The following is a 27,905-nucleotide window of genomic DNA, read 5'->3' as shown; positions in this document are numbered from 1 at the left end:
CCAATCGAGAAACATTTCCATAGTTTTCACATTGCTGTCAAATATGTCATCATTTTAGCCGATTCTAGACGACACAAGACCAACTTAGAAGAAGTAGCTCTACCTACTTTTCGCAGTCTAATCTAATTGATTGTAATAAATGCCTGTAATTACTTTTAGATTATATACCTTTAATTATACGAATTTCGAAATAAAAAAATAAAGAAATAATTATAAATAACAGTAAATTTATCTGCGTTCAGTTCTTGCAACCTGGACAGGCGCAGGCGCCACTCGCTCGCCCTGCAGGACAATTATTGCGCAGTTGTCTGATAAAGTTACTGCCAACATGACGTGTCAACACTCGTTGCATTAATACCATGCAAAACTGCCTGTCGAAAACGTCTCATGTGCAACAATGCTTGATTTGCATCTGCAGATTTTTGTCAGTTTAGCTCCACAGTTAATTATTAAATTATGTATACCATATCTGTAATGGCAAAGTAAATATGTGCTAAATAAATAAATATATTTTTAACATACTTTTATTAGGTCGACTTGTAACTATGTAATAGAATCAAAGGTAACTAATTTAACCATCTTCCAAGGATAGTAGCGTCATGAAAATTGGCAGCTTAATGTAGTTCTGATGACAATACAATAATGGTACTGACGAACTCATCTGATGATGGAGCCGGAAGATATGAACTGAAACTTTTTGGTTTTGACCTACATTTATAATAGCGTGTTTTTCTACTGTTTATCAAACTTATTATTTATTTTCAGATACATTTAAATAATGTGGCAACGAATAATATGGAGTATTATAATATTTTCATCCATCATCGACTTAAACACGATTACATGTCAAAATGACGTGTCATTCCTACAGAACCCAGTCATAAACTTGTTGATGCAAACTGCAGCCCCCAACTACAGTCCACAGAATCCTGGAGACCTCTTTGATATATTGAGAGACAGGTATCCTTTACCAAATGGTAAGTTTTGGCATTTTTAACCGACTTAAAGAAGGAGGTTTTGAGTTTGACCTGTTTGAGTGCATGTATGCTTGTCCGCTCCGATTATCTCGCGATTGGCGGAAGCATTTGTTACATTCAGGAGAATGTTTTAGTGCCTTAACTGACTTAAAAAAGGAGGTTCTGAGTTATGTATAGGTAACAATATTGTTATTTATTTATTAATTTACTTATTTATTATTTTATTGGTGAAAGCCAAATGGTAACTCTATACGAGTTTCGTGTTAACACTGACACGTTTTCATACTAATCAGCAGCCCACTAAAATCTGGTTTATAATCAAGATTCATGTTTGGACCTTTAATTGTTTTGATATACATCTCGTTCGCAAAACAGGTCCAATTTAATGAGCTTGATAGATAATTCATAAAAAAAAACGAAAATGGAGAAATAACACGAATTTCACATATGGTATCAGAGTTACTTTCCTTTTTCTTCTGAAGACCTGTTTTATATCCTAATCGAATTTACGACCTAAAATCCTTATTTACAGTTATGTTCTAAGTAATGTGGTCCAGATGTATGATGTCCAATATGTACAAATATGCCCTCTAAATCCCAAACCATAGGGATATGATACATACCTCAACATTTATACAAAATTGTAAAACAACAGATTCAAAAATCCCTTAATTAATCGTCGTATTAACCAATATAACCATAATTTCCAGGTCTGAAATCACCGCTACCTGAATACGACTACATCATAGTAGGTGCAGGATCAGCCGGCTGTGTTCTAGCAGCCAGACTGACTGAGGACCCCAACGTCACCGTGCTTCTGATAGAAGCTGGCAGACCAGAGAACTTCTTCACCGATGTACCGTCTATAGCACCGTTCTTCCAAATCACTGAATATGCCTGGCCTTATTATATGGAACCGCAACCTGGAGTTTGTTTAGGTAAATATAATCTTCCGAGCCTTTTCCCAATTATGTTGGGGTGTTTAGGTACATAATTATTGTCATATTTGCGACATGACTACATGTTCCTTCCTGACGAGCTCGAAAGCGGAATTTCAGAAGGCTTTCACCAATAGATAGAGCGATTCATAGGGAAGGTAAAGATATAGATACAATACATAACTTGGGATCAAACGCTTGCCTACAAAGATGTACTCAAAACACTTCCAAAAATGGATACATTAGTTTTGAAACAGTTTCATGCCTGGTTTGACTAGATTAAGATAACAATGCAGTTTTGACAAGGTGACTCTTTACGATCACTCGACGTACCTGAACTGTTGATTCACGCACAAAAAAGTACTAAGCTTTACTATTTTTATTATATTTAAGTTTACCCAGAGTTATTAGCTCTTCGTAATTATTTATTCAGGTAGACATTTTATTATCTATAAGCCATTGACCATTTAACCCCGAAAGGATCGTTTACGCTTGTTGCATTCCCAAACCAGTTTTCCTCGGCCTTAATCTTCGGCAATTTCTCCTTAGGCCAAATCCTGCGAGCTGAATTAGAATAGTTTTCTTTTATTTATGCATTAGTTTTAAAGGAAATAAGTATTATTACAAACATTTAAAAGTTTGAGCTATATGGAACTTGAACGACCTTACTACGATAGATTTGAATATTTTTTACGGACATCATCACGCCTTATAAAAATTTCATCTGTCATATAGTGTACTTTACTATGTAAATTCTTGTACTTGTCTTCCTAGTTGGGCCTTAATAATAAAATATCCTTTTATTCAAATTTCAGGCTTAGTGAACAAAAGATGTTACTGGCCGAGAGGCCGGGCTGTGGGAGGTACTAGTGTCATCAACTATATGATCTACACGAGAGGACGACCTGAGGAATGGGACAGAATCGCAGACGCTGGCAACTATGGCTGGTAATGTATATTCTTATCTGGTACAAAGTCCAGGTATTCCATAGTTTCAATAGAAAAACAAGTTAGAAAAGGTTCACATCTGACTGAGCATAACGCCAAAACAGACAAATATGTATACGATAAAACATTCAATGATTCACACCTAACCGATGATGCGTTAGTGCTTCGATCATACTTCCCTTACTTGTATGGGCCTATGAAAAGATGCAATTAGGTTTTTGAAATTCTGTTTATTTTGCGCATTCTAAGAACATTATCCTTCGAACTTCTCAATGGCGCATACTATAAACTCTTCAATTTTATTTTTATTACTTTAAGCTCAAGCATAGTGTTTCCTTAAATATTATAATTTGAAAACCACTTGAAGTTGCAGTAGAGTTTCATACATATATAGTACTTCATTACTGAATCTGACCTACTTTGTAGCTAGGAAATCTAGGTAACAAGGTCTCATACATTTGAAAATAAAACATTTTTATAACATTGTAAAAAACTTGCAAATCTCATAATTGTCCTACATAATTCTAAAGGCGTTTAATTTTCTTGATTACAGGTCGTATGAAGAAGTCCTCAAATACTACATGAAATCGGAAACTGCTAATTTGAGAGGTTACGAAAACTCGCCATACCGAGGAAGAAACGGCGAAATGGACATTCAATTTGTAAACTTCAAGTAAGATATTTCTTTATTTTTCCATCATAAACGAATAAGTTGATATTATTTTGTATCCAATACAATGGATAGGTACAATATAATAATATGATTCTCAACTTTTTCAGGACACCACTAATAGAAGCTTTCTTAGAAGCAGGAAGAATGCTTGGTAGCCCTACTATCGACTACAATTCTCCTGATCAACTAGGATTTGGATATGTCCAAACAAATATACGAAACGGCAGAAGACTAAGTGCAGCTAAAGCATTTCTACGGCCTAACAAGGGTAGGCCGAACTTACACATACTTCATTCAACAGTTGTTACAAAAGTACTTATTAATGAAAACACACGAACTGCTTCTGGAGTGGAGTATAACAGAAACCGATTGAGGAACGTTGTGAGAGCGAGGAGGGAAGTAATCTTATCTGCTGGTCCGATAGCTTCACCTCAGTTACTCATGTTATCAGGTATAGGACCAAAGGAACATCTGAAAAGCCACGGGATTCCCACTATTCGTAACTTGCCTGTGGGTAGAACACTCTATGATCACATAACGTATGCGGGGCTGATTTTCCCTATTAATGTTACCAATGTGGGTTTAAATGAAAATAAAGATGGTAATATCCCAAATTTTCTAGAATGGCTGCAATCCGGTGACAATGTTGTGGCAACTCCTGGCGGCGTAGAAGGCATTGGATATATCAAAACACATTTATCAAATACTCAGGATAGAATACCCGACATAGAATTGATAAGTCTTGGAGGTTCAATTACAGCAGATGGCGGAGCAACAGGCAGCAAAGCACTTCGTCGAGGAATGATGATTGCCCAAGATACTTTCGATAGAGCGTTTGGTCCTATAGATAATTTGGAGGCATGGAGTGTATTTCCCATGTTGCTGCACCCTAGATCAGTAGGATATCTAGAGTTGAAGGATCGGAATCCTTTTAGCTATCCACGGATGTTCGGCAATTATTTGACCCACCCACTTGACGTAGCCAATCTGATCGCTGCAGTTCGGCACGTGCAGGCTTTAGCTGCTACTCCACCATTCCAGCGCTTCGGTGCTAAGTTGCACAGAGCGAACTTCCCAACGTGTCAGGGAATCACTTACGACTCTGATGAGTACTGGGAATGTGCTTTTCGTAGCCTGACTATAACTCTGCATCATCAGATAGCAACCTGCCGGATGGGCCCAGTAGGGGACCCACTGGCAGTTGTTGATCCAGAACTGCGAGTTCACGGTTTTAAAAATCTACGTGTAATTGATTCTAGTGTAATTCCTCGGACTATATCGGCGCATACGCATGCCCCTGCAGTAATGATCGGGGAAAAAGGTGCAGATATGATTAAGGCTACTTGGAACTAGACAAATTTATAATAATTAACAATAAGTATTTTATGTAAGCATAACCAAAAATATGTTACAATTATATTTATTCTACTTTTATTTACTTCAACCCTGATAACTGAGAGTGGTATTATCAATATCATACATTATAAGAATTATCATCATAACTTTCGAATTCATAATCAAAAAGCTTCCAGACATTTTGACTAAAACATTTGATGAAGTGTTACAGGTCCCACCCTAAGACAGAAACATTATGTAAAGAAGATTTAAATAGCATGATATAATGAAATAGAAACGACTGGCAAAATTAATTAGTCACACAAAAATCTTATTCTATCACTAAACTTTGACCCCTGACATGCCCCAAATATTTTATGAACAAATTATTGTTGTTTTTGGTCACTAGGACTGGTCGAGATAACGGTTAACATTTAAGAACGTCATTAATATTCTGAGAGAGTACTAGCCTTTTTTGCAATAAAATCGCCTACTCAAAGAGGTGTGTCTATGTGTAATATTAGAGACAAAACCACTTAATTTTTTTACACATGGTTAAAAGAAGAAAACATTTTTCAAAGTTCAATATGCTTATTGAAATAAGGCTAATTGAATTAGCACTTTTCCACGGCATTACATTGGACATCACCGAAAAACACACCTCTTTCAACGCTTCCTAGTGTTATGGCTGGTAAGAAGAAACAGTGATGAACAAACTTCCCAGCAGTGTATTACAATTTACTCATCTAATTTTCAATTTTTATTATCGATAAATAAATTCAAAATTACATTTAAAAAATGTCATGTGTTTAACTACTGCGATACTGGGGACATTTGTTGCTGGTTTCAAAAGCTTATGACACGTATATATTAATCTAAGTACACAAAAAATAAATTGTACTAGTTTAACCGAGTCAATGCCCAGTTAATCCATTTTCTTTGTACCTAATTACTTGTTATCCTTCAAAAAAGTAATGAAAATTTGTAAAAATATAAAGACAAGCTTTATTATACCGATCGCCGCACACGTTCAAACTTTTACTATTAAGCATTTGTTTTTATTTTTGCTTCAAAGTACAAACTTTGAACCGAGTCATGTTGGTACCTTCAAGTGCGTCAAAACTGGTTCTTGTGAGATAACGAAGACACATTCTTTTGGTGATCCAACTCTGGCAAAAAGTCACAAAGTTCCCTGACATGTCGTCGAAACAAGATCGACTAAAACAAAATAAGACTCAGTATTCGATACCAGTAACCAGCCAAAATCGGCAAGTACAATGAACTCGAGTACTTGAAATATTTTGAAGTGATGATATCAAATTATTCATTAACGAGCATACTATCGAAAGCTCATGACATACCACGTCTTGACACGCAAAACAGTTATAGTGATTGATACGCACGTCTACTTTCGGATAAAAAATACTCTTGTGTTTCACTACCTATCTATCTGTTTATTTAATTCAATTAACTTTTCAGCTTTATAATTCAATCACGGAGAAACTTTGATTACCTTACTTTTATTAGAGTCCTTTAGAACAATTCATCATCTTCAGTCTTTTTAGCTGGGCACAGGCTCATTCAAATAGAGAGGGACTGCGAGTTGATAGCTACGCTTCCTCAATGCAGGTTGGTAATATCAGAGTTTATATACCAGGTGGGAACCTCTCCAGGTGGGAAAGCCTCGAGATGTTTTCCTTCACCTTTTATCAGTCATTGGTGCCCAAGATAAAAATACCTGTAAGTTTGTGCTTTAATACTTGGAAAGTAGAGCACAAACTTAGAAAAGTAACATTGGTACTTGCCTGCCTTGAATCGAACCCACACCCTCATACTTGAGAGGTTGGTGCTAACTAGGAAACCACGACTTCGCCACTGCATCACAAAATACTTAAAGATAATTATTATGGTCCCTGTTAAGTACCTTTTGGAGGGTCTTAAAATATAGCCAATTACTTCTTGGAACCTCGCTCGGTTCAAGTTCAACGAACTTACGATAAGAGTTTTAATTTTTCAAAATGTCAAATTGAAAATGTTATGCATTAAACATTTTGAGGCAACCAGCTTGGACTGCTACATTTTAAAGTCTGCCTTTTGAATTTCTATTGCATAGTAATGCGGACAGCCTACTTAGAAGGAAAGGTATTCGACAAAATCTGTGTTAACAATCGGCATAACAAACAAATATGACCTTGATACCTATAGGCCTATATTCACTACCTATTTATCAAAATCTCGAGTTATTCTCAAAGCTATAATATTTTTTTTCGGCAATCCTATTATTTATTTGTATAACGCGCACCAACAGGGGAACTACTTCCCGTTCTCGGAAAAAAATATAACATATGTTAATAGGAGATAGTCTAGCTTCCCAACAGGGAAAGATTTGTTCAAATCGCTTCAGAAGTTTTGTAGCCTTTGTAGAAACAGAAGAACAAAAAAAATCCTCTTTAAATAAGTATAGAAGATAAATCACTGCCTTGTCATGTATGTACTACTGTATACGTTACTTAACATACACCACACGTATATCTAAGTTTAAATCTACCGTTAATCCGTATCAATCAATAAACTTACAATTACATATTTGCACTTACTCTCCTACAACGTATTAGAAATGTATCTGCGAAGGAATATACCGGTACTGGAGAGCGCTTCCTTTAACGGTGAGCTGGCTACTTATAGTATCATCACGGTCCTCACAACACAGTACCACTGTAGTCGAGGACTCGAGGAGTTGACCGCGCGAACAAACGAACTCTCATAAAACTTAGGAGTGCTATGTGTTAAACTTGAAGAAAATGTTACAAAAAACAGTTTTAATATTAACAATTATTGCATTTGCGAGTACTACAAACAGTGACGAGGAAGCTATAGTGGAAACAGTTGATAGTTTTGAAGATTCGAGGAATAATGAATATGGTGATGGTTCAGATCAGGATAGCAGGGCAGGAAGGCTTTTATATTCGAATCGGCAGAATCCTATGATTGAGTTGTTGATGCAAACTGCGTCAACTAATTATGTGCCCAAAAATACGGAGGATTTCTTCGATTTTCTTCGAGATTCGTACCCTTTACCGGGAGGTGAGTTAAAATACATTTTAGGAATTAGTAATTTCAATGAACTATATAAGAAATAAGAAATATATACAGAATTACACGCAGTAAAGATACAAAAACATGAAATACAATCTATGGTTTTTAGTAATAATTCCACGTTAACAATTGTTGCAAGTTGAACCATTTCAGAAATAACATTGCAATTAATTTTAAAGGTCAAGATATCTTAAAAAACCAGACACAATTAGGATTAGTTAATTGCTTGAGGTCATACCTAAATAAATAATATTCCTTGTTGTTTCGTATCCGCAGTAAAAACAGTTGATCTACGAAATAACGTTTAATTCCATGCGCAGTGTCAGTTTCTTTTAATAGAAATATACAAGAATTAAAGCTTTTATTTGAAGACGTAATACACATTAAATAACATGCAAAAGAAAAAACCAAACCTTGATTAAATGAGCAAGAAGTAAACAAAACAAACTCATAAAATAATTCATTTGAATATTTTGAGTTTAGAGTTTGAAAAATCCTTGACCGCAGCTAAAGGAAATCATTTTACTGTAAAAAATAAAGAAGTTAAACCCATGAAAGTAAATAGCACCGCATCGTGTCAAAATGCGTTTTTAGGCATAACCACGAAGGCTAAGGATATCGCAACTAAAAAAGAAAATTTGGCTGCAGACCGTTTTCATTTCGGCCTGCAAGTGGAACATTGTCCTGCAAGTCATAATTCAAAAGAATATATTACTCGTTTTATCGTCTGATGAAGGGAATCTAAAGAATGAGTAGCTAGGTAAATACTCAGAAAAAGTAAATTGATTTCATGAAGTTAAAAGTCAATAATACTCTATGAGATACATACTTATATATTCGTTCTAAAATAATAATTGCTAAGTACAGTAGCGAATCGCTGATTTCCTTACGCATTTCTGAAATCCATCAAATAAGGTTAAATTAATAGCACGAACCACTACGTATAATACGTGTTTCCCTAAATTGTTATAATTCGAAATCTAATATGGTAAATAGATTAAAATAGGCTGTCATTTTCCGGTTTCAGTCTATCTCCTCTTACACTTGATTATCGCACGGCGTATCGCATTACTGGTCTATCATGTCATTTGAAGTAGTTCGGAACCATTTATAGAAATAGATAGAAAACAAAAAAAAAACTGGAAACAACTGAGTTTACTGAATATATTTGTATCGTAAATTTCTTATACCTAACGTAATTCGAGAGGACATAGGCCTCCGAAAGGAGAGAAAAGTGATAGATAAGAAAGGAAAGTAGGTAAAAGGAACGCGTCTCAAAGTCAATATCGCGGTCAAAGAGCAATCAAAAATTTAAGCCATACGGACAGAGGTCATGATCAAAACAGGATTTCAGCAATCAAAAACCAGATTTGTCTACTATAACTATCCAGCTAGCCATTAATCAAATCATCCAATTTATTTCTTAAATGTAATAAAGCTGCATCTTGCCTATCAGTTTCGAGTGAAAAAACATTAACTGTTCTTCTTACAGAAAGTTTATCATTTGCCAAGGGTTTGATCCAGTAGTTTCGTTAAAGCCTTCATCATTCAATTTTGAACAAATGTTTCTTTTTTTTTTCAGTACTAAAAGCACCATACGCAGAATATGACTACATCATAGTGGGGGCTGGGTCGGCAGGCTCTGTCCTCGCCTCCAGACTAACAGAAGACAAGAATGTAACAGTACTACTGTTAGAAGCTGGCAAGCCGGAGATGTTGCTTACTGACGTACCAGCTTTAGCGCCATACTTCCAATCAACGGACTACGCTTGGCAGTATTATATGGAGTACCAGCCGGGAGTCTGTACTGGTACGTTATATTTGAAGGCATTTATTTAATCAAGTCTGCTATTTGAGTACAAATACGATGGCAGTTAGATGGAAGGCAATCGTTACTTAGATTTTGGGTTATCATGTCGAGTCTTTTATACACAGGCCATTCTAGACACCTATTGACATCCTCCTTTACGAGCAATAAAAGTCGAGTCTGCATTGATGATGGCAGACAACAGCAGCCTGCTGGCATGACAGTTTTCTCAATCTATGAGATTAGCTAGTAAATCTGGCTCTTGGTATCTGATCCTGATCTTATCGTCAAACATTGTACTAAACCTCGAGGTCAAACAATGCCAAATATTTTATTACACCAATCTGTTATTCCAGGCATGCTCAACGGGCGCTGTTTTTGGCCACGAGGCAAGGCTGTCGGCGGGACGAGCGTTATCAACTACATGATATACACCCGAGGCAGGCCTCAAGATTGGGACCGCATCGCTGCAGATGGCAACTATGGATGGTAATTAACATTCATATACTCCTAACATAGCCAAGCACGTAAATCAACATTACTATTAACGGGCCTTTTAAGAACAACAACAGGAAGTCTGTTTAAGAAAATTGTAACAATGTCACTAAATAGGTATAGTAGTGCATCTTTTAAATAGCTCAAATCGATATACCAATACTTGCATCATATACCCATTTACGATTAATCTATTTCTCACAGCTCCTAGCTGGACAGCCATTAATATTAATCAGTATCGTCATTATGATATCATTGATTAGACGGTATATTTCATTCTAGGCTTTAGCAGTCTTTGGAAATACATAATTTGGGCCGGTAGTGCCAGTCATTAGATTTAGGTACTCTTAGGAAATGCTTGGTGCTTTAGCTATTAATAGGGTCATAGGATTTAGTGAAGGTGTTCAGCAGAGAAATATTCGTCTTGATACAGTTTCTGCATTAAGTCTGACACATGCAAATGCAGCGGCGCCTGTATGCACTGCCACATTAAAACGCCCCATGCGTCCTAATAGGAGTTATCCGCATAATAATTACTCCTTGTGTTTACATTATGCACTACTACGAATATCGGGTTTTACATCTCTAATACGGTCTAATGTGGTGTATACTAATGCGGTAATTGTTTGTTTTCAGGTCTTATAATGACGTTCTATATTACTACATGAAGTCTGAGAGGGCCAACTTAGGCGGCTTGGAGAAAAGTCCGTTTAGAAGCCAAGACGGAGTCAATCCCGTACAATTTGTGCCAAAAAGGTAAATAATATACTTTATAGCTTTTCTATGTACACAGCCAGTCTGTTTCGAGTCAGTATAATCAACTATGTTTTTTCTTTCTTTCAGGACCAAATTAGTCAAAGCTTTTCTAGAAGCGGGTGAAATACTTGGGCACCCCACAATAGATTACAACTCGCCACATGAACTAGGGTTTGGTTACGTGCAGACAACGACATCGTATGGCCACCGATACAGCGCAGCTAAAGCATTTTTACACAAGAAGAAGAAACGGCGCAATTTACACATTTTGCCTGAAGCCACCGTGACGAAAATCTTGATTGACCCGCAGACAAATACAGCCTATGGAGTAGACTATGTCAGGAACAGACTCAAGTCTACAGTAAGAGCAAGGAAAGAAGTTATTCTCTCGGCAGGACCCATTGCATCCCCTCAACTTCTCATGTTATCAGGTGTCGGACCCCAAGATCATTTAAAATCACATGGTATACCCGTCATAAAAGACTTACCGGTCGGCCAAAAGCTATACGATCACATATGTTTCCCAGGATTAATATTTGAATTAAATACAACAGGGGTGAGTCTAAAGGAATCTAGTGCTTACAACCTGCGAGAAATAGTCTCATGGCTTAGAGATGGAGACACGGACATTTCTACACCTGGAGGTGTGGAAGGCATTGGATACATTAAGACACCAGTGTCAGATGACCCTGAACCTGTTCCTGATATAGAGCTAATAAGTATTGGCGGATCAATAACTTCGGATGGTGGGCCTCAGGGCAGTAGGGCTGTGCGACGGGGTATGAGAATAAGGGAAGACATTTTTGACGAGGCTTTCGGAGATATAGATCGAATAAGCAAAGACACATGGAGTACCTTCCCTATGTTACTTCATCCAAAGTCTGTGGGTAAAATAGAATTGAAGGATAGCAATCCGTTCAGCCATCCTTTGATGTATGGTAACTACTTGACTGACCCTAAAGACGTGGCAACATTCATTGCATCATTCCGTCACATACAGAAGCTAGCGGCAACACCGCCTTTCCAGCGTTATGGAGCGAAGGTGCACAGGGCGAATTACCCACAGTGTCAATCTACTGTTTTCGATTCTGATGAATACTGGGAGTGTGCGTTGCGTGCATTGACGGCGACCTTACACCATCAAATAGCCACATGTCGCATGGGTCCTGTTGGGGATCCACTTGCTGTAGTGGATCCTGAACTGCGAGTGCATGGCGTGAACAGGTTACGGGTTGTGGACTCCAGTATTATACCGAGAACTGTGTCTGCGCACACGCACGCTCCGGCGATGATGATCGGAGAAAAAGCAGCGGATTTAATCAAATGGACGTGGAACGTACTGAACGCGGCGTAGTTTTAATAAATTATTGTAGAAATAAGTACATCATAGTCAACTATTTGTAAGAAGTTGGGAATAGGTACATAACAATCTATTCGTATGGGAGAGAATAAAAGCGTGAACATGTTTTATGTTAAGTATCTTCTGAATACAAACCTGTGAAATTTTTTGCCTTTTTAATTGACCCGAAATTCATAAAAATAATAAGAAAACGGAACAGGTATAATAGATCATAATTTATAACAATAAATGTGCAATGTACTTATATATATATATATATATAATCTTTATTTATCAGACAATACACAGTCCATTTTGTTAGTAAGAACACAACTTAAAATTATTGTTAGTAGTTAAACATAATTACACAAATTTACCCTCACGCTATCTTCACTACCAACTTCACAAAATGCCTAAAGATAGGAGAGTACAGATTCTCCGCCACTGTTTTTAGGATTCTGTTGTTACTAGCCCGAATCCTAGTTATTATTGATGCCGTTTTTTTTCTTATTAAGGCGTAAAAGTCATCGGTTCGATTTTCCGCAAACATTTCCGACGCACTACAGAAGCGGGGTAATCCCAACATCATCCTAAAAATATTATTATATTGGACACGCAGGGCGTCCAGCGATCTTTTGGTACAGCTGATCCATAGACCCCCCGTGTACAGACCTTGACAGTACACAGTACACTTATGTACACAATTTTAATTAATAGATATTGGTAGTAAGCTTAGCTGCCAGACCGCCTGGCTGTAAATAGCTTCAATATACTAATCGTCAGAACAAAATCATTGCTTGTATTCTGATGGAAGGAGTTTAATCATTTGGCTTCGTTGCGTTTTTTAAACTAACATTGATAACCATTATTTTACACATTTGGTTGTTACTGAATATCGGGATGGAGAAAAATATATTATTCCAATCGAAAAAACTTTTCTAAATTCGTACATCTGCACTTCAATTCATTCTGCACTTCATCTGCACTTAGAATAACAAAACCAGCAAACAACGTAAACTTAAGCTTTTTACTTTTGTTTCACATCCAGCCCAGTTCTAACCAATCCTTATCATGATCAGGTTCCAAAAAACTTGCTCATAAAGGGTCGATGTCCTGTCTGAGACGCATACGAGTGAAGCCACAACACAAGTTACAAACTGCCTGCAAAAATGGTCGAGTTTGAAATTAAACTATTTCATATTCCTATGCCTTGTGCTGTGCTGTTCAAAAAATGTCTAGAAAATTACAGTAAAAGTCTTAAATACGATATATACCAGTTGAACGAAGATTTGCCATCTCTTAATGATAAAAGTTCATTGTTAAATCTTATCCACTCAATTTTGTCCATTCAAGTCCCATTGATGAAACCATTGCAGCATTAGTGAAAAATATTTTACGTAAAAGATAAAGCAGAAACTTTACTAACGAATTATGAAGAAACCACATTTTTTATATCATGTCATGTCATATACCTTAACCATAATAAGTTAATTGCTATATAGACCATGTTCATGTCACTGCTCCGCTTAAACGGTCAAATCCCTTGTACCAGTTACTTCCTACATACAAGTAATTAACGTAACAACGACAGGGTTCAAAATGCGCTTATTTATATAGCAAATACCTACATTTCATTTTCTCGACGACATTTCATTGCCATTCAAAGATACATACGAGTATACGACAGTTTTTGCCTAAGTATTTCCGTCATTTTTAGTTTTTCACTGGTCTTCATTATCATTTACGGGTTGATAAAAAATAAAGGTTTGGTTTTGTCTTGTCTATACCGCAAAAACGTCAGTAGTTGAACTGCCAAGAGTACAACTTTAAGTACCTACTCACTAAGAGTATTGTACATCGTAATGGGCGCGATAACCCTATTGAAACTTTTGGCAATTACCGCAGCGAGAAAAAAGTTCGGTAGGAAAAAGTACCGGTAATAAAAAAAGTCCGTTAGTAAGCTTTTCTATCTCTAACGTGTGTAGCCTAATTCAAGTTCGAAGTCCTCTTTCCTGATTAATAAAAAAAACATAATAGCTTTAACAGTAAAACCGGTTAATGCAAACATTTAAATCGCAGCAGAGCTCACAATTATCTTGATCACGGCCAAGAACAGTGTTATTTATCGTATAGGCAATAATCATGAAGACTGTTACAATTTTTTTTACATTTTTATATTTACTTCAAAGTACAAATTCGTATTACAACGATGATGGCTTTGTGACGATTGAAGATGAAGAATATGCCGTTCCAAGCCCTTGTAACGGATACTGTGAAGAAAATAGTTTTAGAGGGAAAAGGTCGGGGTTTTCAGTGAAAAGCCGAGTTGTAGACGAGATGATGAGCACAAAAGTGTTACCCTTAAGACCAGATGCACCAGATTTTTTTTCATTTCTGAGGGATCAGTACGATTTGCCTAAGGGTGAGTACCTTTTTACCCGACTGCCAAGAAGGGTTATGTTTTTCTTTATTTTTTTAGGACTGTGTGTAACTGGCATTTCGGAGCGCTACTTGCTCAAGAATAAGGAGGACAACTATCACTGGGCGATTTAATTTAATATGTACAAAACCTCATTTTTTTGCGAAAAAATCCGGTTACTTTGTAACCAAACATTTGATACAATGTCGCATAACCAATAGTTTTCTGCGTAGTGCTAAATAACAATTTAACTGTAATTTTAAGTTCATAAAAAAACTCTACTTAAATCCATCGCCTGTCTCCTGAAAGATATTTCTTTAAAAGTAGTAAAGTTTCTTAAAATAATCTTACTTACACTGTCCCGTTGTTCTTTGACGAAGAAACTAACCGGACTTTCGTACAATTATAGTGAATGACTGTAGCTATTAATAATAATTTAATAGAAACAGTTAATATTCCAAAAACTTTAAACACTATTCTAAGAACTCGACACCCATCGATTTTAAGATCTAAATTTTTGCTCTTTGCTCTCACTTCACCTTTACTAATCTAACCGAAACCATGAAAATACGCTGTTCACAATTTTAAAGGACTTTTATTAAAAATCCCTGTTCCGAAATATTGTCATGTATTTCACTAACTGTTGTTTGTTATCGCTTTATCATCTAACATAACCTCAGTGCAGTGCAATGAACTTGCATGCCAAGCGATGCATTAATAATACAAACAAGAATTTTTATTCGCCAAATATGAGATAAATGCAACGAAATGTATAATGAATGCTCGAGCTTTACAAGTTTTTGTTATTTACCAATCGGCACATGTGATTTTAATATTGTACTAGCCGTTTTCCCGCGTTTTCACCCGTATCCCGTGGGAAATTACTGCTCGTACCGGGATAAAATACGGCATATTTTACTCCGGAAGTTTGTAGCTTTCCAACTGTGGTAGGATTTTCAAATCGGTTTAGAAGTTTCGGAGCCTTTATGGCACGAAAAAACGAAAAAATGTTTCGTCTTTATTATTCTAGTGTAGAAGATAATGTTACCCTATATTACCCGGTATAACAATTTCGGTGCTTAAATCATATCATTCCTCTGTATAATATTACGAGTAAAGTCTAGGAAGTTAATGCCTAGGCCAATATTTTCAAAATTAATTTAATTTAATATTATGTATTATGCATAATGACGAACGCACAGCGCATATCTTCCGCCTAGATATTTTAATATAAAGACACTGTAAAGATAATTCTGAACAACTAATTTGCACGTAATTAATTCCTGATTCGAATTAAAGTATACGTCAAAACTCTGCAATAGTATAATATAAGTAGTTTGATAACTAAATATTTGTTACTTTGAAGGAACTATCAAAAGTGCTGAACAGATCATGCTATTTGCTCCATAGTCATTCCATCTTGAAACTTTTTTGTAATATTGACAGGTACTAGTAATAATTTTATCAAGCGTCGTTAACGGGAATCTGATAATAAGAATATCGCATATTCATATGAAGTACTTAAATAAATAATAAGATAAACCATCATAGATATGGCAAATTCCGTAGTCATGACAAGTTCCTTCTTACTTCGGAAGGCACTTTAAATTGGTCCTTAATTGGTAGTAGAAGACAGATAGTCTGACAACCAGTCTTACAAGGGGTACTTATCAGGCTCAAGAGGTTGGAAATGTACGATAAGCAGTCGCTCCATGTAACACACTGGTACTCAGCTAGATCCGGTTAGACTGGTATCCCGAACGCAGTTGGGAAAAGGCTAGGCAGATGATGCATATAAGGAATTTGTCTTTAAAAATATGTAAATAAAAACGAGAAATATTACTTTTTAGAGGTTAATATAACCAGTTCACGTGCCTATTTCCATATTTTTTATTTGTTATGTATTTTATTTTTTAATTAGTGAACCAAAATCACAAGGAAGAGGAAGGAACCTTGAGTTTAGAGCTGGTTATGAACTATATAAAGATTTTATGCAATATCCGTTTTATAAAAACCTGCGTAGGTACTCTTGTTATAGGATAATGAAAAATTGTTAAAACAGAAATATAATCAACAAATATGAATTAATATCATCTGGAAAAACATCATAGTTAAAGCGATTTTAGAGTGGCACAAAATACGTCGAATTGTGATGTTTTTCTCATAGTTTTCCTTATCATGGGGCCTATCGATGATCACATCACTGTCTAAATACCTACTTATTATGCTTAGCCTATAAATTAGTTTTGACGCATATACTCGTATGTTTCTTTTGCTGCCATTTGAGGACTAAAATGAGAGAAAAGGGGACCTCCGTTGCTCTAAACAACAACAGTATGTAAACTATATTTTATGGTGTTCATCTTACCATCACATTTCAAATACTCTGCCCTTGCAATTCATTGGTGACTTCTTTCAATTCCAGGTGTCAAAGGACCTCTCTCAGAATACGACTTCATCATCGTAGGCGCAGGGTCCGCGGGCAGCGTGCTAGCTGCACGTCTGAGTGAGGGTCGGAAGGCATCAGTGCTACTCATTGAAGCCGGCCGAGGGGAGTCACTGCTGACTGACGTACCTATCATAGCTCCTCTGCTTCAACAGACTGACTACGTGTGGCCCTATGTTATGGAGTACCAGCCTGGAGTTTGCACGGGTAAATATGTTTTAAGTTTCTGTTAGTTTAGGATAAGTATAAAACTGTTTGTATTAGTATTTACTGTTTGGGATTATGAAAATAAAAGCTTGAACATGGGCTTTTGTAAATTTAAGTATGAACACAATTAAAATATGGGTTACCATGTATTTCGGGTTCATTAATCGTGGATATACGGATATGCCGAAAATGAAGCAAGTCAACCTATTTGGCAGGCGAAATGTATGACTGTTAAAATAAATGCCAGCAGGTCAACCAACCCGAATCTGACAAAATTTACCAATCGAACAATAAATAAATAAATAAAACTTCCACTATTGTGATAAGGCTGAAAATCTATTAAAGTTTGACAGATTAAGGTAGGTTGATGTGCTATCTACGTATTGCTGTACGCTCTACGTAGAGCAATATTGACAGTTATAAAATATTCCGTTTAGAACAAAACACAAAACCACGATTTAAAATTCTTCTTATTATTTATTTATTTACATTCATCTACTTATACAGTTATCTACGACTACATAATGAACATAACATACATGTAACCAAGTAACGCTGGTGTTCTGGATGGTTTCAGGGATGGTGGATGGGAGGTGCTTCTGGCCCAGGGGCAAGGCCGTGGGTGGGACTAGCGTGGTCAACTACATGATCTACACGCGAGGCTTGCAGGAGGATTGGAACAGGATCGCTGCCGCCGGCAACTATGGATGGTGAGACCACAAAAATTACATTAGAAGCGATAATGATGCTTACCAAATTACAGTCAGTGAACGTACCTGCAACAAAAACATGTTCACATTAATTTTTGTCATGTAAGGAACTCTCAACAGCCGAAAATCGATCTCAGTGGCGTGCACTTGGAGAGGCCAGCAGTGGACTGCGATAGGCTGATGATGATGATGATGAAGGAACTCTCGGGTGGCTTCCAACAGATACTTTCAGTCTGCGCTTGCATAATTTTTATCACGCAAAACTATTGCGCATTGAGCGAAGTGGATAAGAATTTAGTATAAGATAAAAAACAAAATCCATGATTATAGAATTGACAATCTACAAAACAAAGACGATTTCGAGGCAGCGTCTTATTTTCCTCATCAACACAATTATCTAGAGTCCTAGAGACTCTAGATAATTATGTTATGAGATGTTTACATAAAAGTGTTTATCCATTACAGGTCCTACAACGAAGTGACGAAGTATTACATCAAATCGGAGCGTGCCAATCTGAAGGGCCTCAACAATTCGCCTTGGCATGGACGTGACGGAGAATTATCTGTAGAAGATGTGCCATTTAGGTCAATATCATCTCTTTGTTACTTTAAATTATATATTTATTGCCTAGAAACTATTAACTGGTAGCATTCAGTATCGTTCAGTATCAAGGTTCAGGTAGTAAGGTCCTAAAATAGAATTCTCTCAATGCTTGCGTAGAACAAAGTAATAATTATAATCGTTTGTGTTGCAGATCTAAGCTGTCGAAAGCGTTTTTGGATGCAGCGAAATTATACGGACATCGCAGGGTGGACTACAATACCCCAGACGCTTTTGGCTTCAGCTACATCCAAGCCACTTTGACTAAGGGACACCGTGCCAGCAGCGCCAAAGCTTTCCTACACAATAACAAAAAGAGGAAAAATCTACACATATTAACAACTACCAGAGCAACTAAAGTTATCATCGACCCTATTACTAGAACCGCAGTGGGAGTTGAATTCCACAAAAATGGTCGAGTTTACCAAATTAGAGCCAAGAAAGAAGTGATACTCTCAGCTGGACCAATAGAATCACCACATTTACTCATGCTTTCAGGAATAGGACCTGCAAGACAATTGCAGTCTTTCGGAATACCTGTGATACAAGATCTCAAAGTAGGAGAATCATTGTACGATCACATTTCGTTCCCTGCATTAGCTTTTACTCTGAATCAGACAAGATTAACATTAGTCGAAAAGAAAATGGCTACTATACAAAATGTAGTCCAGTTCGATCATTATGGGGATGGTCCGATGTCGTCTCTGGCTGGAGTGGAAACTATTGGGTACATCAAAACGAATGTATCTGACGAAATTGGCGACTACCCTGACATAGAACTTCTCGGCTCTTGCGCTTCGATGGCGTCTGATGAAGGTAACATCGTAGCGAAAGGGATCCGTATGGCAGACTGGTTTTATAATGACGTCTACAAACCCATAGAAGGCATCGAAAGCTTTACAATTCTATTCATGCTTCTACATCCAAAATCAAAGGGTTATTTAGAGCTGCAATCTGCAGATCCTTACCAACCGCCTAGACTATACGGTAACTACTTATCGCATCAGAAGGACGTTGATACAATGGTAGCCGCAATCAGGTACATACTTAAACTTGTGGACACACCTCCATTCAGAAAATACGGTGCGACGTTACATACAAAGAAGTTTCCTAACTGCAAACAATATGAGTTTGGAAGTGATGACTATTGGGAGTGCGCTGTGCGTGCTGTGACTGCGACGCTCCATCATCAGATAGCGACCTGCAAGATGGGCCCACCCTCTGATCCTGAGGCAGTGGTCGACCCTGAACTGAGAGTGTATGGCGTCAGAAATCTGCGAGTTGTCGACAGTAGTATTATACCTAGGACAATAGTAGCTCATACTAACGCACCAGCCATTATGATTGGGGAAAAGGGTGCTGATATGATCAAAAATACTTGGAACCTATACTGAAACCCACTACGGTGCCAACTCAATAAATAGGTGCCAAGTGCCGAGGATGCAAGATGAAGTCATTCAAGCCAAATGTTGTCTTAATTAATACAAAACTCGTTGGGATTTTAACTTCTCGGGTGCATGAAGTGGATCTTCGAGTAATTAGTGTAATGTTATTTTAAGTGACCTGTGAAAATACATATGTAAATAGTATTTATTTAGCGAATATACTTTTTATAACAGAATCTTCGTATTTATTTAAAAGCGTGTATATTTATAACAACGACATCCAGATTGTGATGATTTTAAAATGCGTACGTAAAACGGACTAAGCTCCAATTTCTACGCTCAATTCAAAAATTATGGGCTTTGATTAAATCATTGCAGGAAACTCTAATCGCGTGCTTCAACACAAGGAAAATGCTTTGAGTTGGGAACTAATATGGATAATAACGCTAAAGTTTTACTGAGGTTCCCCCTCAGTAAAACTTTAACTCAGATAGAATTTCATAAGTTCGAAATTGCTATCTTTGTAGCTTAAATTATTCACGTCTTGATACTGAAAACTGTTTGTTATCTATTGCGTTTCAATTTTATGACTTTTGTTTGCACAATCGTCTCGAAAAGTTGGTACACATTGCAAACAGATAAGAGCTGGGTATGACTAGGGCTGCCATCCGTCCGGGTTTCCCCGGATTTGTCCTCGTTTGGAGGCTGTCCGGGGGACGTCCGGGCGGGGTTTCAAGAAGTGTCCGGGGAAAACCCGGACATTTTTCTTACGAGTTTAATTACAAATAGACACACAGACTGCAGAAGTCGAAGTGTCCCAACACTCCAAAATTTTCGCGCTCGCTTCGCTCGCGGCTTCCTTTCTTGACACTATCTTCTTTCACGTTTATCTACTTTAATATCCCAATATTCAAAAAATGTTGCGCTCGCTTTGCTCTCGGTTTCTTCACTTTGCGGATTTTTACACAAGTTTAGGTGCTTTAGTGGCCCAAAACTCAAATTTTCGCGCTCGCTACGTTCTCGCTGACTTCACTTTACGGTGGTTTGTATTTTTCAACATTTTTGTCTAACCTATCAAAAAGGTAGCGCCGGTTTAAAGTCCTATTACTAACAAGAAGGTAACTTCTAGTTTCCATATGAGCTTTCTTATTTATGAACTTCGAAATATTAAGTCATAATCTTTCAATACTAGGTACTACTTGAGCTAGATATGGCCCTGACTTTTCATGTAAGGAAGCACCTCATTGAATTTCAAGAATATAATAGTGGTAATAGTAATATTAAAAATTAAGTCTTGTTTTGTTAAAAAAAAAATCGGACTCGTCCTGGGAAAAAATGCGATTTACGCCAAATGTCCGGGTTTTTTTAATATTTGTCCGGGTTTGGCGAAATTCGAAATGGCAGCCCTAGGTATGACTAACATTATATACTCAATGTAGTAGCTATGTGCATATAAGTAGGTGCTGGGTAAGTCCCATTTAATGAAGGGAATAAGCGCTGCAGCACTGCTTAGATACCTACGTACGTTGTTATATTAATGTTCTTTATTTTCCTCATAGAACTGGAATGTTAATAAAAATATTGCGAAAATGCGAACCTGTGTATTTTTGACGCCCTTGTTCAAAGTCATCCCATCATGTATGGTGATAAAACAATGAAAAATATTATGTTTTACTTCCAACATAATTACGTACTACTCGTTTATGTACCTTTTTTAGTTAACGTAGATCTGTTTTCAGGCTTAATTTAAAACGCACGTAGGCTAGGTAAGTTTAATGCGGACTGCTATGGGTAGTTAGCCCATGAAGAGTATACTTGCCTACCTGTACATTTACGTACAACAATGTGTAATTACGAAACTACATGACATAGGTATTCAACACACGTAAGAATTATTACAGCTGTTATTCCCGAGACCTTGATACAAGTAAATTAAAAATAATAAGCCACGAACGTCGCAGCTAGCAGTGTGATAAAAATAAATAAAACCTACTTTGTTATATTATTACATGCTCCGTGCAACCATGAAGGTATTATATATACGAGATTATTCAATAGAATTTAGCCAGACGCTAGCTTGCAGACGAAAATATGTGCACCCAATGACCTTACACTAATTGACCCGTTTTTATACATATGTTCGTATCGTATTCTACAGACTACTCGCTAAATCTATGCGTAAGCGCCGTCATTCATTGTGCAAGATAATAAAAAGGTAGCTATAGGTATGTACTACAATTTTGGGCGTGGACACATCAGATTTTTACACAATTTTTTTCATATACATTTTGCTAGTCTGGTCTAATATACTGAGATGATACTTCCCCTTGACTTTGAAAATACAACTTGCGGAAAAGGGACTATACTCGAAGATCTATAGATACAGCGAACAAGTTTTATAGATAAGAGGTTATTTTGTTATCAGCACCACTAAATACTGTAATATACATACTTCCAACTTCATTTACAGTCATTCATTAAATCACGATTATTCAAATACCGCTCGGTTTAACACATTACTCATAAAAATAATTAACATAACAATAATTCCTGTAAGATTGTGTAAGATAGGCGTATGATGTATTTACCTGAAACTATGAGCGCCTCATTCGGACCCACGGTGTGTATGTTGCCCATTTTCTTTCCGATTTCAGAGAAAACACACAAAACAACACTTTATTTTCACGTTTACGAAAAAAAAACAACTTTCGCTAGATCAATAAATATAACAAACAACATTGAATGAATGGAATGAATAATGAATGACTATTGAGACTCCATAGACCAAAGGTCACAGACTATATCGGGTTTTACTATTCGTTAGATACACGCACTTTTACTTTTGCAAAGTAGAATGTATAAAAAAATATAAATTATCTGCTAATTTACAGACATAGAAATAAGCATTCAAAAATTTCATACTCAAGGAAAACCCAGTATTGCATGACCGGCTATTTTTCAAAGCTTTATTCCCGGTGCAGCTCGTTCCCGGCCCGGTGAACTTGCTGGTGCAACACTACTCACGCATAGAGTAGAAATTGAATTCGAAAAAAAAACTCTATTGACTATGGAGAGTCGTTGTAATGGCGGACGCATTGTGATTGTTTGTTGAAAGAATTTGTGCTGCTGTTACGATATTACTAAAAGAAATCATAACATTAAGTAATCTCAAATTGTAAGTCTGCAGTACAAATTGAATTCAACACTTTTTTGGTATGTGTACTTTTTTCTTAGGTCAGAAACTATGAATGATCTTTATCATGTAATCTTTCTATTATTCAGTTTTTTTACTTCACAGGTGGAGCGTGGTCATTTTATTTAGCAAAATGTCTGATACTAGTGATTTAGACCGTCAAATTGAACAGCTAAAGAGATGCGAGATAATAATGGAGGCCGAGGTTAAGGCACTGTGTGCCAAGGCCCGCGAAATTCTCGTCGAAGAGAGCAATGTTCAGCGGGTAGATTCTCCTGTCACGGTGATTAACCTTTACTATGTTTTACCATAATTTTTACATAAATCGTTAATAATATAACCTTAGTATTAGGTTTCGCAGAAGTCGTACAGTGCCCCGAAATACCTGAATAACGGTAGTTTGTATTTGCTATTTCAATAATGTCTTTCAATCGGAGGCAGTTGTGATGACAACATTTTTTGGGCAAATACAATGTTTTTATTGATCTTATCCATCCCTAAGATGACTAGACTGGCCAATGATTTCTAATTTGTATAATATACTTGTTATTCTGGTGATACATATTTCATATTATCTACACAGAAGTTTGACAAAGTTAGAATGGCATGAGGACACTAGACAAAATACCCAACAAAGTAACATTTCTTCTTATAATTTCTTGTTCCAGGTTTGTGGAGATATCCATGGTCAATTCTATGATCTGAAAGAACTGTTTAAAGTAGGCGGTGATGTTCCTGAAACCAATTATTTATTTATGGGCGACTTTGTTGACCGAGGATTCTATTCCGTAGAAACATTCTTATTACTTCTTGCTTTAAAGGTAAGTTGTGTAACGCAGTTCATTTTAATACCAAAGAATAATAAAAAATATTTATTCAAAGCTGAAAATCTGAAATTACAGTTTTTTATGATCCAATTTACAAGATACATCCAATGTGTCCAATCCTGTCCTGAGTCTGTCCCTTAGCCACTTCCTATGTGTTTAAAACTACATAATATGAAACATTCATTCAGGATGGTGGAATATGCACACTAGCGTAAACACGTTTTTTTTGTTATCTATTGTTATTTACTATCAGTTGATAAAAAGTGCTTTGTAATTGCTATCAATCTCATGCGTTACATCCTGTTTAATCTGAATAAGATATCCTAAAATAATTCAATTCATTCACCACCAGAAATAAATACAGCCTGAGTCATACCACAATTCCAAGTCTGAAAAATATTATTCTGACTCCTGCATCAAGTGGTTCCACCAAATGTAAGATAATCACTCACAAGTACACAAACATACATACAAATAGGTCAATCTAAGAACCTCCCTTTATTGAAGTTGGTAAAAAATCTTTGTGTGTTGTAGGTCCGCTACCCTGACCGCATCACACTGATCAGAGGCAACCATGAATCCAGACAGATCACCCAAGTTTATGGTTTCTATGATGAGTGTCTAAGGAAATATGGATCTATCACTGTATGGAGGTAAGTTCTGCAAGCATATTGTCCTTGGATTTGTGGATATCACACTAGCTGTTTCCTGCAGTTTACATGAATTCTGGAGGAACTTTTTCCCATACATACCCATAATATAGTACGTATTACTCTAAAAAAGTTGAGCTTCCCAACAATGAAATAATTTTCCAAATCTGTTCAGTACTTTTGGAGCCTTTTTAGTACTCAAACAAAACCTGTCTCCTCTTATACATAATAGCGAAATATAAAAGTATTGTCTTCTACAAACTTAAGTAAACACACATTCTGTTTGTAACAAAAAATATATATTTACTTTCCTATAACAAGATATAAAATTGTAACAAATTCAGGTATTGCACTGAAATATTTGACTACCTCTCGTTGTCGGCAATCATTGATGGGCGAATATTCTGTGTGCACGGTGGGCTGAGTCCTTCAATACAAACCCTTGACCAAATCCGCACGATTGACCGCAAGCAAGAAGTGCCTCATGACGGACCCATGTGTGACCTGCTGTGGAGTGACCCTGAAGGTATGTTGCTGGCATCATTTTGAGTAGTCGAACCACAATATTTATTTGATTTTCAGTATTATTGAAGTTTTTAATGTGTCCTCACCTGTGTGTCACCTGATAATGTTATCTCTAAATACTACCTAAACTAAAAACCTTTACAGATTGAAATATGTTCTAAAATTACTGATCACAACTTGGTGGAGTTTATAATACCTTGTTTGTAGGTTTGATATGAAAAGAGGTCACTTCTCAAAAAGTTACATATAAAACGTCTCAGAAACAAACAAACCATAAACATCACTTAAATCATGTATTTCAGACACCCAAGGCTGGGGTGTATCGCCCCGAGGAGCGGGCTACCTCTTTGGTTCAGACGTGGTAGCCCAGTTCAACGTGTCGAATGATATCGACATGATATGCCGCGCTCACCAGCTCGTCATGGAAGGTTATAAGTGGCATTTCAATGAGACTGTACTCACTGTGTGGTCTGCCCCTAATTATTGCTACAGGTTTGTTTTTGTTATTTTTTTCTTATGAGATAAATTCTTCATGCTCAGGTTATGCTTTGTCCCTGAGAGAGAGTTCTGCCTATCTTGGTACAAACATGTTACTTGAGATTGAAACAAAATTGTTATACTGACTCTTTGCTGTATTTACGTTCAACTCTTTTCCTGATAAGGTATCAGAATACGATTTAAAAATATGAGTCAACTTAAATCCAAATCTGTCAATGAATCATTTCTGTGGACTTGTGAAGAGCATATCAAATCAGGTGTCAATTATTTACAAAATTAGCACTTAAAATTCCTAACACCTTTGAAAAAGTGTATAGTAGCAGTTAAGGATGCTATATCTTTCGATCTTATATGTATCCTTTGTATACAGATGCGGCAACGTGGCTGCGATACTAGAACTGAACGAGAATCTTCAGCGAGAGTTCACAATATTCGAGGCGGCGCCGCAGGAGTCGCGAGGCGTGCCCTCTAAGAAGCCGCAGGCCGACTACTTTTTATAATGTTGCGTACAATAGACAATTGACACATGAGCAAGCGACCCATCTAGTATTACGTACGGTTTTATTGTAGTGACAAAACATTTCATGTGGAAATAATTTAATTGTGATCTTAAGACTGGTGTTGAATTGTAAGTTGAATGTGTTTATTTTAAGTCATTGAATATGTGTTTAATTAATTTGCTAACTCTGGGATAGCCTCGCGTGTTGGAAACGAATCGCCTAAAATCGAGAGTAAGTTGGTATATGAGGCGCGAGATGTGGCGTCTGAAGAAATTTGGACTTGAAATCAATGGTTTAGTACAAACGTAGTCCCACGACCGAATGTTAGTTAAGTTAAATCCTCTCAGGCAAATAATTTATAATGTAATCTTGACTTAGTGTAATTGAATCCATTTGTTACTCAATGTTGATACAATATTTTGAATAACAGGCATTTCTTTTGATTTGTGTTAGTCCCTTATTAAGCTAGATGGCATTTTACCATTTTAAACTATGCCATTGATTAATTTAATTTTTCATTGTAATTAGTAGGAGACCAGTTGATAAATCATAATAATTATATATATTTAGTAAACGAACAATGAGTAGGATAAGCCAAGTGTTAATTTGTTACAGCAATAGGCAATAAGCACGCAGATCTGCGTGCCGAAAGGTTTGGCAACGTAGATTATAGGCCAAATTACCTGTATTGAAATCATTATAGGATTATAGGACATGTTTTAAATACATTTGACTATCGGCCTCAGCGCTTACCGCCGCATGTCTTCATAAGGATCAGGTGCACACTGTGTGATTTGTGATGTCATTAAACACTGCCGTTAACTATTATTAAGGAGATTATTAAATATAAAGTATTCAAGAGATAACACATTTTTGAAATATAAGCATATTGTTAGTGATCTTTACAAATTGATATAGAAACTAGTGCAAATCGCAATGTTTTGTAATAAATAGTCTCAAACAGGTTTTGTTAAAATAATTTTAGATTTGGGTACATGTAGAGAATTTCAGAATTCTAGACTACTGTAGCTGTTATTGAATCTTTCATTATTTTTTAGACTGTTCCTTAATATTCCTGTAAATTTAAATTCCATTTGGTGATATGCTCAAACTACAATTTAATTAATAATTACACTTCACCTTCCTAGATAATATGAAGATAAAACAGATTACATTTGTATTTTATGCTTAGTGATTTCATTGGATGATTAATTGCTTCCATCTTTATAATGTTTATTTAAAAAATGGATAATGTAAACAACAGCAAAAGTTTTTAACTATGCCTCCTTCCTTGATGTGAAATGGTTGTCTTCACTTCATGAACCCATTGTGCTTGATAGCCCAAGGATAGTCTTGACCGCATTGTAATTGTTCAATAATGTGAACTAGTGACTACCATAAAACATACAGATTTCATTATAATTACTGTGATTATTTCTGGTTTTAAATGTTTTCCAGACCAAATTGTTTAAATATAATGAACTCGCTATAAATAGTGCTGTCCTTTTTTATTTAAAAACAAAATTTGTATCCCTACTTCTTTTTATACAATTATAATTATTAAAATGAAATGCCATCAT

The 27,905-nt window shown here is 36.4% G+C and overlaps 5 protein-coding genes across 7 annotated transcripts in view; 4 read left to right on the top strand and 1 right to left on the bottom strand.

Annotated features, from left to right (window-relative positions):
* The window catches only part of Flo2 (Flotillin 2), a 248,356-nt gene extending 225,445 nt beyond the window's left edge, over positions 1 to 22,911 (bottom strand). Inside the window, exon 1 of one of the 2 annotated variants that reach the window (XM_064040644.1) lies at positions 22,721 to 22,911. In XM_064040644.1, the coding sequence (XP_063896714.1) occupies positions 22,721 to 22,769 (49 nt within the window). In that variant the 5' untranslated portion in view covers positions 22,770 to 22,911. The remainder of the gene's footprint in view (positions 1 to 22,720) is intronic. The other variant, XM_064040645.1, reaches the window with a different exon arrangement.
* On the top strand, positions 1,524 to 4,970 carry LOC110370925 (glucose dehydrogenase [FAD, quinone]). The gene is made up of 5 exons (XM_064040574.1): positions 1,524 to 1,536; positions 1,688 to 1,915; positions 2,731 to 2,863; positions 3,417 to 3,536; positions 3,644 to 4,970. Exons 1-5 carry the CDS (start codon positions 1,524 to 1,526, stop codon positions 4,887 to 4,889), a joined length of 1,740 nt encoding a protein of 579 aa, XP_063896644.1. The 3' UTR covers positions 4,890 to 4,970.
* Positions 7,519 to 12,471, top strand: LOC110370922 (glucose dehydrogenase [FAD, quinone]). Its single transcript, XM_021326932.3, has 5 exons — positions 7,519 to 7,955; positions 9,550 to 9,777; positions 10,131 to 10,263; positions 10,906 to 11,025; positions 11,113 to 12,471. The coding sequence occupies exons 1-5, from the start codon at positions 7,673 to 7,675 to the stop codon at positions 12,377 to 12,379; spliced, it is 2,031 nt and encodes a 676-aa protein (XP_021182607.3). The 5' UTR covers positions 7,519 to 7,672; the 3' UTR covers positions 12,380 to 12,471.
* Positions 14,440 to 20,324, top strand: LOC110370923 (glucose dehydrogenase [FAD, quinone]). The gene is made up of 5 exons (XM_021326933.3): positions 14,440 to 14,786; positions 17,209 to 17,436; positions 18,014 to 18,146; positions 18,612 to 18,731; positions 18,902 to 20,324. Exons 1-5 carry the CDS (start codon positions 14,507 to 14,509, stop codon positions 20,139 to 20,141), a joined length of 2,001 nt encoding a protein of 666 aa, XP_021182608.3. The 5' UTR covers positions 14,440 to 14,506; the 3' UTR covers positions 20,142 to 20,324.
* A 259-nt stretch (positions 22,912 to 23,170) lies between the features above and the next one.
* LOC110370777 (serine/threonine-protein phosphatase 4 catalytic subunit) lies at positions 23,171 to 27,904 on the top strand. Of its 2 annotated transcripts, none has more exons than XM_021326736.3 (7): positions 23,171 to 23,307; positions 23,431 to 23,608; positions 23,994 to 24,146; positions 24,687 to 24,805; positions 25,147 to 25,328; positions 25,630 to 25,819; positions 26,196 to 27,904. In XM_021326736.3, exons 2-7 carry the CDS (start codon positions 23,459 to 23,461, stop codon positions 26,323 to 26,325), a joined length of 924 nt encoding a protein of 307 aa, XP_021182411.1. In that variant the 5' UTR covers positions 23,171 to 23,307; positions 23,431 to 23,458; the 3' UTR covers positions 26,326 to 27,904. The 2 variants fall into 2 exon arrangements, with proteins under 2 accessions (XP_021182411.1, XP_021182410.1); XM_021326735.3 differs by having other exon boundaries at positions 23,187 to 23,345.
* Position 27,905: the final 1 nt, after the last annotated feature.

Source organism: Helicoverpa armigera, chromosome 22 (assembly GCF_030705265.1).
Source record: "Helicoverpa armigera isolate CAAS_96S chromosome 22, ASM3070526v1, whole genome shotgun sequence".
NCBI classification, from domain to species: domain Eukaryota; kingdom Metazoa; phylum Arthropoda; class Insecta; order Lepidoptera; family Noctuidae; genus Helicoverpa; species Helicoverpa armigera.
The sequence above is the reverse complement of the archived record's forward strand: the minus strand, read 5'-3'. Positions and strand labels throughout refer to the sequence as shown.

Bases quoted from the DNA above. Each gene is read 5' to 3' on its own strand.
- LOC110370922 (XM_021326932.3), top strand. From the start codon at position 7,673: ATGTTACAAAAAACAGTTTTAATATTAACAATTATTGCATTTGCGAGT. The intron at 10,264-10,905 runs GTAATTAACATT...GTTTGTTTTCAG, and splicing joins GCAGATGGCAACTATGGATG to GTCTTATAATGACGTTCTAT. The intron at 11,026-11,112 runs GTAAATAATATA...TCTTTCTTTCAG, and splicing joins GTACAATTTGTGCCAAAAAG to GACCAAATTAGTCAAAGCTT.
- LOC110370923 (XM_021326933.3), top strand. From the start codon at position 14,507: ATGAAGACTGTTACAATTTTTTTTACATTTTTATATTTACTTCAAAGT. The intron at 18,147-18,611 runs GTGAGACCACAA...TATCCATTACAG, and splicing joins GCCGCCGGCAACTATGGATG to GTCCTACAACGAAGTGACGA. The intron at 18,732-18,901 runs GTCAATATCATC...TTTGTGTTGCAG, and splicing joins GTAGAAGATGTGCCATTTAG to ATCTAAGCTGTCGAAAGCGT.
- LOC110370925 (XM_064040574.1), top strand. The intron at 2,864-3,416 runs GTAATGTATATT...TCTTGATTACAG, and splicing joins GACGCTGGCAACTATGGCTG to GTCGTATGAAGAAGTCCTCA. The intron at 3,537-3,643 runs GTAAGATATTTC...CAACTTTTTCAG, and splicing joins ATTCAATTTGTAAACTTCAA to GACACCACTAATAGAAGCTT.
- LOC110370777 (XM_021326736.3), top strand. From the start codon at position 23,459: ATGTCTGATACTAGTGATTTAGACCGTCAAATTGAACAGCTAAAGAGA. The intron at 23,609-23,993 runs GTGATTAACCTT...TTCTTGTTCCAG, and splicing joins GGGTAGATTCTCCTGTCACG to GTTTGTGGAGATATCCATGG. The intron at 25,329-25,629 runs GTATGTTGCTGG...CATGTATTTCAG, and splicing joins GCTGTGGAGTGACCCTGAAG to ACACCCAAGGCTGGGGTGTA.